The 12,904-nt window shown below is 46.6% G+C and overlaps 1 protein-coding gene across 1 annotated transcript in view; it reads right to left on the bottom strand.

Annotated features, from left to right (window-relative positions):
• The window catches only part of TBC1D22A (TBC1 domain family member 22A), a gene marked incomplete at its 3' end in the record, with an annotated part of 137,837 nt that extends 127,403 nt beyond the window's left edge, over positions 1-10,434 (bottom strand). Inside the window, exon 1 of the mRNA XM_008055162.2 lies at positions 10,207-10,434. Coding sequence (XP_008053353.2) covers positions 10,207-10,268 — 62 coding nt within the window. The remainder of the gene's footprint in view (positions 1-10,206) is intronic.
• Positions 10,435-12,904: the final 2,470 nt, after the last annotated feature.

Below are 12,904 nucleotides of genomic sequence, written 5' to 3'. Positions count from 1 at the left end.
ACTCCAGTCCGGGCAACAGAGTGAGACTCCAACTCAAAAAAAAAAAAAAAGAAGGCATCCTATAAACGTTTCTTACTTCTTACGATTTAATTCTCTCTTCTTTACTACACAAATATTTGAATGATTAAGCATTTTAAAAACACACCACATCTTTAAAGGAATTAAATCCCCCAAAAATACAGTACATTCTCTCATAATAAAATATAACTAGATAATGCTCTCTTAAAAATCCCTGTGCTTCTGTTGCTCAACCTACTCTATCAGAGCTATTTAAAATCATGATGGTTTATGAAATCACATTTGGCTGATACATAAAACACTACGACAGCTCTAGTGACTAGCTTGGGAAAATAAACTAAACCAATGCAGAAATTAATTCTAAAAGAAAGCAAAACAGGGTCCACAGCTACCACTTCTTTATCAGCCATTCCATGAAGCAGTAGCCACCAAGTAAGAATCATTCACAGCATTACCAATACATCTGAGAGCTTTAACCAGCAAGTCAGATTTACTCTCAAAACAGAAGAGGCAGCATTATGTGCTCTTCCTCCACCCATCAGAGCAAGTCCCAAGGCTCCAAAAATAAGGAGGAAAATGCTGTCATAAATTCTATAAAACTGTAATTCTATAAAACTTCCTCCCAGACCCATCTGAATTCTGAAAGAAGCAAGACCAGTTCCCCCTTTTTATTTCCTACCCCAACAGCATAATGTAGGGTCCCACCCAACTTGCTGGCCTCCCATTTTCAAACACAGTCATATGAACACAAGGAAGCCAGTGAGCCAAGCACTCTCAAAGGGGCTGCCCCTGCCTCTAAGAACCACAGTGATGCCAAGAGACTTTTCCCCTTTCTAAGACCCGGTCCTCTACCCGTAGTCCTTGTCCACACATGCCATGCCCATTCAGGGCTTTTGGCCAAGGACAGGAGCTCATCCAGATGACAGCAATTAAACATTAATTGTCTCATCTAGGTACAAGCCTTAGAGCCAGCAAGCCTATTTTATTTTTTTAGTTTAGTGGAAATCTGTAGTGAAAGAAGGCTCTTTTTGAACCGGTGCAGCAAGAAGGTGTATGAGGGAACAAGTGGAGACCAGCTGCAGGGCACGCTTAAGAAATCTGCAGAGGAGATATGGCACTAATGGCACTGGCCGGACTCCAGTAAGGACAGCACACAAGAGAAGGAAAAGGGGAGAGAACAGCAGCACCAGCCTGAGTCGTTTTTGGTATACCAGGGCCAGGGCTGCACACACTATGGTACTGCTGGGTCCCGTACCCACCCTCAGAGAATGAACCCAAGATGAGCAAGAAAATCCAGGAGGGAGCCATAGGGAACAGAGCTGATGCAGTCAGGAGCCCAGAAATACCAGGGGCTGTACAGTCAGAAAGAGCTCTACCTTGAACAAACAGCCTAAACACAAACACAACCTGTTCCCCTCAGAGCAGTGGGGATTGGGCAGAGGCCCACCCCCTCACTGCAGGCTGTGTAGGGAGAGTAGATGCCACGTGGAAAAGGCTTTCCACACTGCCTGGTTCTGCCTGCACCCACTCCCCGGTGAGCTGCCATCAGTAACAAGGGCATTCTTAGCCCTTACTTCCTACTCAGAGAATCCAGAGATGTTCTAGCAACTGAACTCTCCCTTCATGACCCTCAGCAGTTGGGGTGTAATTTCCATGTTAATCATCAAAAAGAGGAAACAGTTTTTCAGAAAGACAGAACCAAAAGTCTAGGAATACTCAAAATGAAAGTTCCCCAAATCATGGGACCCCACAAATGGGAAGACCCCAAGCTGCCCCAATCCCTCTGGGCCTCCTGACAGCTGTCTCTCATCTGCAAAGAGTACATCAGAGTGAACCCGGAAGCCCTCCAGAGAAGCAGAAGTCAAAGTGCTGTCAAACCTCACTGCTAATATTAATCTGCATTTGCAGTCGCTCCCCAGCGCTAGCATCACTGCCTCAGCTCCACCTCAAATCATCAGGCATTAGATTCTCATAAGGAGTGTGCAACCTGGATCCCTCACATGCACAGTTTGCAATAGGGTTGGTGCTCCTGAGAATCTAATGTTGCTGCTAATCTGACAAGAGGCAGACCTCCGTTTACCGGCAGCTCAACTCCCGCTGTGTGGTATGGTTCCGAACAGACCAGGGACCAGGAGATGTGGACCCCTGCTGTAAAGCATGGATGAGTTACAGATATGGATATGATATGATGGCAAGGGCACACTCCAAGTTCAAGCCTCAGTTCTGCCACTTATAAGCTGTGACTCTGAGCAAATAATCAGCTTCTAAGTTTCCTCATTTGTAAAAAGGGGACTCTACAGCACCCTCCAACCCCAGCTGCTGTGAGAACTAAATGGGTGGCTCACCTGGCCCAAGGTAAGCACTCAACAAACAATCCCTAAGGCCCCATGCCACCTCAGTTCTATGACTCCACCTCCACAGCTCGAGCTCTGGGACTGTTCTGTATAGATGCTCACTCTGGACTCCTCAGGAGAAAAAAACCATGAGTCAGTCATTCTGTGCTCCCAGAGCTGAGTACAGTGACATTCTCTATACCCCACTTTGGTATGCAGCCCTCCCCACACCAGGAGGAATGCCATGACAGCAGGAATGCCGGCTCCTGTTCTTGGACTCCCCGCTGCACCCTAAGGGCTTACATGAGCAGAGCTCCATGTGGTCTATGTTCAGTGGATGAAGGACCAGGCTGAGAAGTGGCAGAAGACATTGAGTCTACCAGTGACAGGCAGACATCTTCTCTGGCCCCAGAGCCAAGATAGCTCCATTCACTTTATCCTGCACTCTCCCTAACTACACATAGGTTACACTAGACCATGGCAATTTAGGGAAAAGAAAAACAGAGACAAGTGGGCTCCCAAGACATGTTCTCATCTTTTTTTTTTGAGTTGGAGTCTCACTCTATCACCCAGGCTGGAGTGCAATGGCACGCTCACAGTCACCCCAGCACTAACCTCCTGGGCTCAGGCGATCCTTCCGCCTCAGTCTTCCATGTAATAGGAAATATAGGTGCACGCTACCATGCTCAGCTAATTTTTTTTTAATTTATTGTAGACATAAGGTCTTGCCAAGTTGCCAGGGCTGCTTTCAAACCCGTGGGTTCAGGCAATCCCCTCACCTCGGCCTCCCAAAGTGCTAGGATTACAGGTTTGAGCCACTGCACCCAGCCTACGTTCTCATCTTTTCCATCATGATCTCCCATGGCTCCTTAACAATACCTGGGTAGATGGAGTACTTCTTCCTGCTCTCAGTATTTAAAAAATACATAAATACTAGAAAATAATCCAAAATCATCAGGGATTTGTTTTTTAAATCATTTTCACCTTCATTTAAAATTAACCCATAAGAGCTCAAACTTGCTATACTAGATACATATGTGAGAGGAAAAAACATTATTGACATTCAACTTATTTTTCAAAATGCTTCTGGACAAAATCAGACACATTTAATAAAATGAAAAATGACCACTGGAAAAAAAACAGAAAAAGGAACTAAGTATACAGCAAAAATTCACTCTCCAGTTCTTCCAAGGTCCTCGTCACAGTAAGATCATCTCCACATACTTACAGCAAAAAAGGAGAAACCCAGCTCCCACGGACATACAATCACTGCCAGAAGACAAACTCCTGGGCTTCTCTCAACATGGAAAACAGAAGAGAAGCTTCCGACTGAATAAACTTCAAAAACACCAAGCAAGGAAATAAATATAGATTTATTAAAAAAACACCAGAAAGCAAGCTGGTCAGAGGCAGCAGCTCAAAATTTCCAATAAATGCGGAAAGGCCTCCATTTAGCTCCTGGACACAAGAAGGATACAGGAAGAGCTTAGGTCTAGTCCTCTGGGATGAAAGACACTTTGGGGAGGTTACCCAGTGACCCACCCCCCCCAACAAGGCCACTGACCAAGGTACTGCTGTCCAAATTCAGTGCAGGACTCTGCCGAGGGAGGCGCTGAAGCCAGCTGTAATTCTTCCCCCTCAGGTACCCCTCAGCATATTCCAACTCTGTATGGCTGCTGTGACAAATCACAACTTCGTGGCTTAAAATGTATACATGTATTATCTTGAAGTTCTGAAGGTCAAAAAGTCCAACCTGGGTCTCTTCGGACTAAAGTTTAGAGGTCAGCCAGCTGTGTTCCTTCCTGGAGGCTGAGGGAAGAATCCATTTCCTGCTCATTCTGGTTGTCAGCAGAATTCAGTTTCTGGTGGTTATAAGACCAAAGCCCCATTCTCCTACTGGCTATCAACAGAGGGCCATTCCTAGCTTCTAAAGGCTATACTGCATTCCTCAGCTCCTGGTCCCATCCTCCATCAGCAAAGCCAGCAGCAACGAATGGAGTCCATCTCATGTCAAATCTCTGTGACCGCTTTTGAAAGTTCTTGAGTGTTATACTGGGCCTCCTGGATAATCCAGGACAGTCCCTCATTGTTCAAAGTCATGTGATTTACAACCTTAATTTCCCTTTGCTGTGTTAACATAACATATTCATAGGTTTTAGGAATGAGGACATAGATACTTTTGGGGACCATTATTCTGTCTACCTCTCTCCACCCCCTCAGCCAGAACTCCGATCATCTCAATCCCCAACTCCCAACCCACCAGTGAATTCTGCAAACTTCACCTGCTACAAGCACCATGAACCTGTCCACTCCTCTCCAACCCCACAGCCTCTGCCCTTGTCTTCACCTCCCACCATGGCAAGCCAGCCTGCTTCCTCACTCATCCTCTCTTCAGGATGACGAACAGTGCCGTGGCATCACACCACTCCAGCTTAAAACCCTTCAATGCTTTCTTATGGCTCTTAGGACTATGACCCAAATCTCTTTCACAGCTATGGAAGTCCTGTCTGCTCTGGGGCCTGCTCACTACCCCTCCATGCTTATTCTTACCAAGCTACAAGTCCCTGGCAGGGGGCTGACAACCCCCTCCCCAAATACACACACACACACACACACACACACACACACACACACACACACCCTCTGCAGACAGCCCAGCTCCTGCTTCACACCCAGATCTCAGTCCTCCAGACTGAGGTCATGACCACTCTACTCAATTAAGACCCTGATACCTTGCCAGCATCCCCAAACGACTGCCTTCCAAGCACTTCCATCTTCATCACATGATCACACATCTACTGCCTCCCTCAGCCCTCTGGCCTTTAAGGGCCACATCTGCTTGCTCCACACTCAGCATCTGGCACACTGAAAGTGCTCGTGAATGTTTTCTGCATGGATTCATTATCGTCCAACAATTCCTCTCCTTCAACTGAGGATGGATGGAGTTCTGTTGAGCTGACTACCTCATTTGCACAGAGAAGCCTTGTGGCACTGGCAGTGTATGCTGAAAGCTGTCAGAGTCATGACACAGAGAACTCTTCTGCTCCAGCTTTATCCCCAGCACCCATGGCCCTGCCATACTCAATTTGGGTCTTTCTTGCCATCATGCCACTTCCAAATGTTGTATTTCACACACCCCAGCTGCCGTCATACCCTCTGTCAGCAGAGCACACCCTGCCAGGCAGAGCTAAGCTAAAATAGCAAACACCGGACCCACTGAAAGGCTGTCTGTGTTCTCAAACCCCTGTGCTGTCTTGGCATTTACAGTGAAATGTGGCAAGAATTCCAACTGCAACTGCAGAAAGCAACAGCCCTTGAGGAGCCAAGAGAGCCAGTGGCTCAGGAAAAAACAGGTCCCAACAGTCAAAGGTTAAATTTTCTGATTCTTACCACGTTATCTACTGCATCTCACCACCTGTATTACCTACTCCAGTGCAAGTCGCCACTGTCCCTCACCTGGACATTGCAGCAGCCTCCTACCAGTTCTCTCTGCTTCTGCCCTCAGCCCTCCGACCTATTTTCAATACAGCAGTCATAGTAATCCTGTTGAACCTAACGCAGATGATGCCGCATGTCTGCTCAAAGCCCTCCAAAGGCACCAATTCACTCAGAATACAAGAATAACAGTCCACATCTTCACCACAAGGTCCAAGGCCCTATTCCCACTGCCTTTCAGACCTCGTGCTCCTCCCTCGGCCATAGCCACGCTGGTCTGGCTCATCTCTTCCAGCACACCAGCATCACTCCCAGTTCAGTGCCTTTGCACTTGCTTGCCCTTTGCCTGAACCACTCTTCTCCAATCACCCCCTACATTGCCTGTTCCCTCACCTCCTGCAAATCTCTCCTCAGTGTTACCTTCCCAATGGGGGGGATCCCTGGCCACCTTATCACCACAAAACTCTCCCCACTGCACCTGCCCCTGAGCTGCCTAGCCCTCTTCCCTGTGTTGTTTTGATATCAATTATCATCTTCTAACAGTTAACTCTCTATTCAACTTAGTTGTGTTATTTATACTCTGCTCTCCCACTGCACTGCAAGCTCTGTGAAAGCACAGATCTTAGTCTACGTTATTTACTGATGTTATCTCTAGCACATGGAGCAGTTTCTAACACATACTATGGATTAAATAAACATCTGCTGGATGAATAAATTATCAAACTCTCAAAACTCATCCAAAAGACTCTCTTTTTCTCATCAAAAAGGATATGGCTAGGCCAAACAAATCTCCCCCATCCCACTTAGGACTAATTCAACTCCCTTGTGCTACAGATACAGAAACTAGCAGTCCCAGGGATGAGATGATTTGGTGAGGGTTATGCAGATATTATTAGAAAGCGAAAGCTAAAATTTGGACCACCTAACTCCTAGTTAGAGGTCCATCTACCATATCCTACATCCTGGCTCATCTATAAAAGACATTTCTAAGAAAGCATTAGACAAATAAGCAACCTAAGGACCAAGATGCACAATGAATACAGAGGTCTACTAGTAGACCATCTCTCATGTAGTGTATAACCTTAGCCAAACCACATATTCCCTCCAGGCTACTCTATTAGTTTAGACCAACCACCATCCATCCACACTAACAATACAAAGATGAGTAAGACGCATTCCCTAAACTTGTAGAGCTCACTAGTGAAGAAAAACACATACCATCAATCCTGAGTTTGAAGCAAAAAAGGGTACTTTGGTACAGGCTACATAAAAACAGATAAAGCTTTACAAGTAAGTATACTAGAAGTGAATCTGCAAAAGTGAAAAATAGGAAAGGTAGGCAAAAGTGAGGTAAGAAACATTCTAGTCAGCTATGAAGGCATAAAAATGACAAGGGCATCAATGGTATAGTATGCCAAGAAACTAAAAATCTGTCAGCACTGCTGAGGGCAAAGTTCAAAGCAAGGAGGAATGGAAGATGTAGCTAAACAACTGAGTGGAGGCCAGGTGATAAATTGCCTTAGACAACATGTAAAAATACACTTCTCAGCATGGCATTTTAGGGGAAGCAGTTAAGGGGCTTCAAACCAAGACTATCTCAGTAAATGTGGTTGGGGGACAAAGCATATGCTTTGCAAACTCCAAAACACTGGTAGATATAACATTTATAAAATATCAAGAATAGCACCTGGCAAAAACTAAGTGCTTAATGAGTATCAGCTATTATTGTCATAAGGAATGTTAAGGTAATTGTACTATCTAAAAGATCCCTTAACAGTCTTGCATTGTATGATGGGTGTAGTCTTCCTCCTGAGTTTCCCTGGATTGAGGTCTGCACTCAACAAAAAAGAGTAAAACAATCATGGGAAACACTTGAAAGAGCTGGCAAAGTCACAGGACCCTGTCTAGGATCTCTGCTAGCACTGCGCTTGTGTAGGTGAAGACGAAGTTGTGGCTAGTGATCACCACTATTTTTTTTTTGTTTTTTGAGTTAGAGTCTCACTCTGTCGCCCAGACTGGAGTGCAGTGGCCACTCCCGGCCACCGCAGCATCAACCTGCCGGGCTCCAGCGATCCTTCTGCCTCAGCCTTCTGAGTAGCCAGAATTACAGGTGCGCGCTATCACGCCCGGGCGATTTTTGATTTATTGTAGAGTTGAGGTCTCGCCAAGTTGCCCAGGCAGGTCTTGAACCCCGCGGGCTCTGGCAATCCACTCACCTCAGTCTCCCAAAGGCGCGGGATTACAGGCTGAGCCACCGAGCCTGGCTGATCACCACTATTGATAGGAAAAAGGGCATCCTCTGCAACTCCGACTTCAGAGAGGAGTTCCAGCCTATCACCTGAAAGAGCAGCACTGCCAGAGGCACGGGCCTCAGGAAGAATGGATAACACAGAGGCTGTACAGACCCCTCTGGTGGGCCCAACCTCTCGTTTTTCTCTTGCCTTCCTCAGTGACAACCTCTAACAATTCTCCAAGACCCCATACCCTTCACAAGGATAACACAGGAGCCACTTTCAAAAGTGCCTAAGACACAGTACCACATCAAACTCAAAAGGAAAAGGAAGTCTGGTAATTCAGGATCTCACAGAAGAAAGTTGGGAACTGTACTAGCTTCCTGTGGCTGCCAAAACAAACTACCACAAACTTAGTGGCTTAAGACAACAGATATTTATTCTCTCACAGTTCTGAAAGCCAGAAGTCCAAAATCAAAGTGTTGGCAGGAAAGTGCTCTCTGTGACATCTCTAAATGTCAAGGATCTTTCCTTTTCTTTTCTAGTTTCTGGTGGCTATCAGCCATTCCTGGCTTTCCTTGGCTTCTACATGCATTGCTCCAATTTCTACTTCTGTCTTCACAGGGTCATTTTCCCTGTGTCTGCTTATGTCCAAATTTCCCTTTTCTTACAAAGATACTAGTCATTGGATTAGGGCCCCCATAATCCAGTATGACCTCATTTTACCTTGATTACTTCTGCAAAAATCCTATTTCCAAACAGGTCACGTTCTCACGTGCCAGAGGGACATGAATTTTGGAGGGAGACACTATTCAATCCACTACAAGAACAAATTACTAAGAGCCACAGTCAACAATCCAAAGGTTTATTTACTGGTGTAACTCCACACAGCAGCTCTATTATTCTTACATCTCAGTTGATTACTAAGAATTACATTTTAGATTGATGGGAACCAAAACCTCAAGACCTAACAGCAACACATAAAAGTTACACTATCCTGTGGCTCCTTTTCTTTAGACTCTATGTTCTATAGCATTTGTTCACTACTAGCATCTCCTATCCACCATCCCAAAGTTTTCACCACATCCTGGCCCCTGACGCTGGTTTTCATGACAACTCTTATTGTCCTTCAATCAAGCACAATCCTGCAGAGTAAAATAAGGTCTTTGGCCACCTCTGATGACTCTCTTCATTCTCAGAGTCACTGTGTCTGTGCAGTCAACTCATTCCAGCAAACTCCCAGATCACTCTGAAAAGTAAACTTTTCTAACCAGATGCAGTGAATTCCAAAGTTTTCAATTCTTACATTCAAACAACAGTGTTTCTTGATATAAAGGTACAAACTATTTTACCATGCTTATGAATGATTCTTAGTTATTTTGGTATCACAATTCTTAACTTTCAGAATCTCACCCTTTAGCTTCAAGGCAAAACAAACTAAGTTTTGGAAATCTGAAGTTTACTTGTCTCTAATCTGTTTTCAACGGTGGCTAATTTTATTATACTAGGTTTTATTTTCCAGGTAATGTCTCCTCATTCCCTAGGGCCCTGGCCAGGGCTCAGCGCCACAGCAATCAGACAAGGACTTTGGAGCTGTACAGTTTCCAGGGTGAACCCAGGTCATCTCAGGTACTTAATTTAAAAAGAAAAGAAATGTTTTTAATTTGTTTTCTGCTGCTGACACAAGATAGGAGTTGGTTCTGAGGCAAGAAAGTGGGAACATGGAAACTCATAGGGAACCTCTTCCACACTGAAGACAAAAGCAGCAGCCCACAAGAGAGACAAGGCAAATCAAGTGGGTCAAAACCACCACACCCCCTTCGGAAAACCAATCTGCCCAAGAGGCGCAGGCTCGCGCCGGTCAGTTTCCTGACTCCACCAAACTCTTCACAGCAGGACCCGAGTCAGTTCCTTTTGGCTTCCGCAGGGAGTCTAGGAATCTCGCAGAAGCGAGCCTGCCAGTCTCGGGAAAAACTTGCCGGCAGCTCCTCCTACGAGCTGCTACTGTCACTTCTCAGACCCCACGCTCCGACCCCAGAGTCTCCCAACGCCCCTCACACCACGCAGCAGTCTCCCCAAAGCCCAAGTTATCTTCCCCAGACCCCAACTCCACTCGCAACCCAACGGGTCGACGCGGTCACCTTACCTTTGACCCCTGACCCCGACCCAGCCCTCCCCGTCACACCCACCTGCCCGGGACCTTGCTGTTGCTGCGCTTCCAGAACTGCTTCCTGGCCCCGTCGCTGGCCATGGTCCCTCCTCATCCCTCAGACCAGCAGCCCAGACACACCGAGTGCGGCTGGCTAGTCCCCAGCGGCCGTTTCCTGTATCCCGGGTGGCCCCTCAGTGGTCCCGGGTCTCCCGAGCCCAGAGCCGAGAGACTCTTCCGCCTCCCTCCGGAAGTTGTGCCTACGCGCGCCCGGAAGTCCCGCCTCCGTCCCAGGTGGCGTGTGATGCAGCGCGCGGAGCGCCGGACGGCATTAAAGGGCGACGCCGAGCGACGCGCGTTATGTGCGCCGCTGAGGAAGTGGTGGCCGTCAGGTTTTTGTTTTCCGTACGGTCTGCAGTTTCTGGTTCGCCTACCCGACCCCAAGGGCTCGCTGCCGGCCACGGACCCCAAGCGCCACTCGAGGCTCGAGCTCAGCATTTGCAGACCCTGTGTCCGACTTCGCTTCCTCTTATTGTCCCTAGGATCCGGCCCTAGAACAAGAAGCAGCAAGATACGGTCCCCGACGCCTCGGCAGGTGACGCGGAAACGGGGACACAGCCCCGTGGTGGGGGTGGCCAGGACTGCGAAACACAGCACTGAGTGGGGATCAGTAAGTGCTAAGAGGGTGGGATGTTTCCAGTGCAGTGAGGCGACAGGCATAAATACAGAGGGACGTGGCGCGTTATGGAGGGGACGAAGGAGAGTGAGGACCAGTCCAGGCTTCCAGGGAAGCACGGCTGCGCGGAGGCTTGAAGAATGAAGCATGCCCCTGGTCTGGGTTCCGGCCACTAGACTGTCGCGCGCTACAAACGTGGCTAGTCCGGAGTGAGGTGTGCTGGACGTGTAAAATACAGAATTTCTAAGAGGTTGTATGAAAATACGAATTTTTATACTGGCTATGCATTGAATGATGACATTTCGAATATGTTTGGTTTAATAAAATTTTTTGACATTTTTTTTTACAACTTAGTTCTTTTTTTTCTTTTTTTTTTTTCCATAAGAGATGGGGTGGGGGTTAGATATGTGGTTTGCTCCTATTTCTGTGGGTATTACACCAAAGATTGAGAACTCGGGGACTGACATTTCAGACTGGAGTTTTAGTATAATAATTTGGGAGCTCCTTGGCACACCACTGCCAGTTTTCTTTTAAGACAAAAATCTGATTATACGTATTCTCTGATTGAATTTCCTGTGCCTCTTCACTACTGATGAGTAACATTAATTGAGTTTTAGCTGTATGTGAGGTGTCATGCTAAAGTACCTTATATGGATTACCTGAATTATATGCCAGCCATGCCTTAAGTACTCTACTCTTCTCACAGAGCAGTTACTGGCCCCCAGCTCTCGAAACACTGAGTGTTATACCTTGTCTCTAGGAGCAAGGCCTTCCAAAGCTCCCTGTACACATCCTGCCACGTTTACCTGGCTGCATTTTAATTATAGGTCTCCATACTTAGCTTGTAAGATACTGGTCTCTATTTTATTCTCATCTCATCCTCAGCAGCTTACAAGGTAAACCATCCATAAATGATTGTTAAATGGATGAAAACCACAGGAACTCTCCAGGGATCCCCTTTTTGCCACAGCCATAGAACCTAGGAATCTTCTCCATGGGGCAGTCTAAATGATCTTTGGTGACTCCTTCCAGACAACCTCAGTAGATTCTCAGGACTCCTTTGCTGCATAGCTTTGGGAACTCCCCCAGGATTCTGCTTGTACAGGATTGGAATCTCTAGAGATCTCCTAGTAAGACCTAGTGCATCCTTAAGGACTCTCTTGGGATCCTCTTCTAGTAGAGCTCAGGAAGTCCCTAGGGATCTCTTCCTGACATAAAACCCTGAGGCCTTCCCAGAGATGCACTCCTGACAGCCTCAGTGATCCCTATGGACAATGTTGGGGAACATGGAGCCTCTCCCCAACCCAGTCTGACTTGTTGCAAGAATCAGCGAGTAAGGTCAGCGAGTAAGGTGACAGGTAGCAGGACTAAGATGGTGAGACAGAAAGGAAGAAAAAGCTGTGAAAGTTTACAGAAGAAAAATTGACAGTAGTTAGTGACCAGTTACATATGATTAACACCTTAGCTCTGATTGCTCCTTATAGCTTACCATATGCTTTCCTATCTCTTGTTTTCAAGAGGAGTCAAACTGAGATTGATTTGAAGACTTCAAGACCAGCTAAGCAAAGGATTACTAAGATCATGACAAACATGGAGGAATGAGCCTGTTGTTACGTGACAGAAGCATGAAGGAGAGGAATGAGCCTGTTTGCAGCATAAGTTTATGATTGATTTTGAACACGTTGGGTTTGAGGTCATAGAAGTCAGGTCTCAGCCATGCACTAGATTAGAGAACATATTTGTCCACAAATGAGGAGATGGAGGTTAGTTAAGGGAGGACAGGCCAAGGCAAAGTCATAGACGAACTGGTGGCCAGGAACAGATCAGTGCCATTAGCAACAATGACAAAACCAAGATCAACAGTAACAAAACCAACAATTCTCCGGATATGGAATCGGGTCAGATGAAGGACTGATGGGATGCCAAAGGGGAGTCTGGTAAAAGGCCAGTTTTGAAAGTCCAATTAGTATATACGTGGAGTCTCAAAACAGGACCAAGACAGCCGGGCTCGGTGGCTCAGCCTGTAATCCCACGCTTTGGGAGGCTGAGGTGAGTGGATTGC

This window comes from Carlito syrichta, unplaced genomic scaffold, assembly GCF_000164805.1.
Source record: "Carlito syrichta isolate Samal-C Ts95f unplaced genomic scaffold, Tarsius_syrichta-2.0.1 Scaffold301756, whole genome shotgun sequence".
Lineage (NCBI taxonomy): Eukaryota > Metazoa > Chordata > Mammalia > Primates > Tarsiidae > Carlito > Carlito syrichta.
This window is presented reverse-complemented; position numbering and strand designations above follow the sequence as displayed.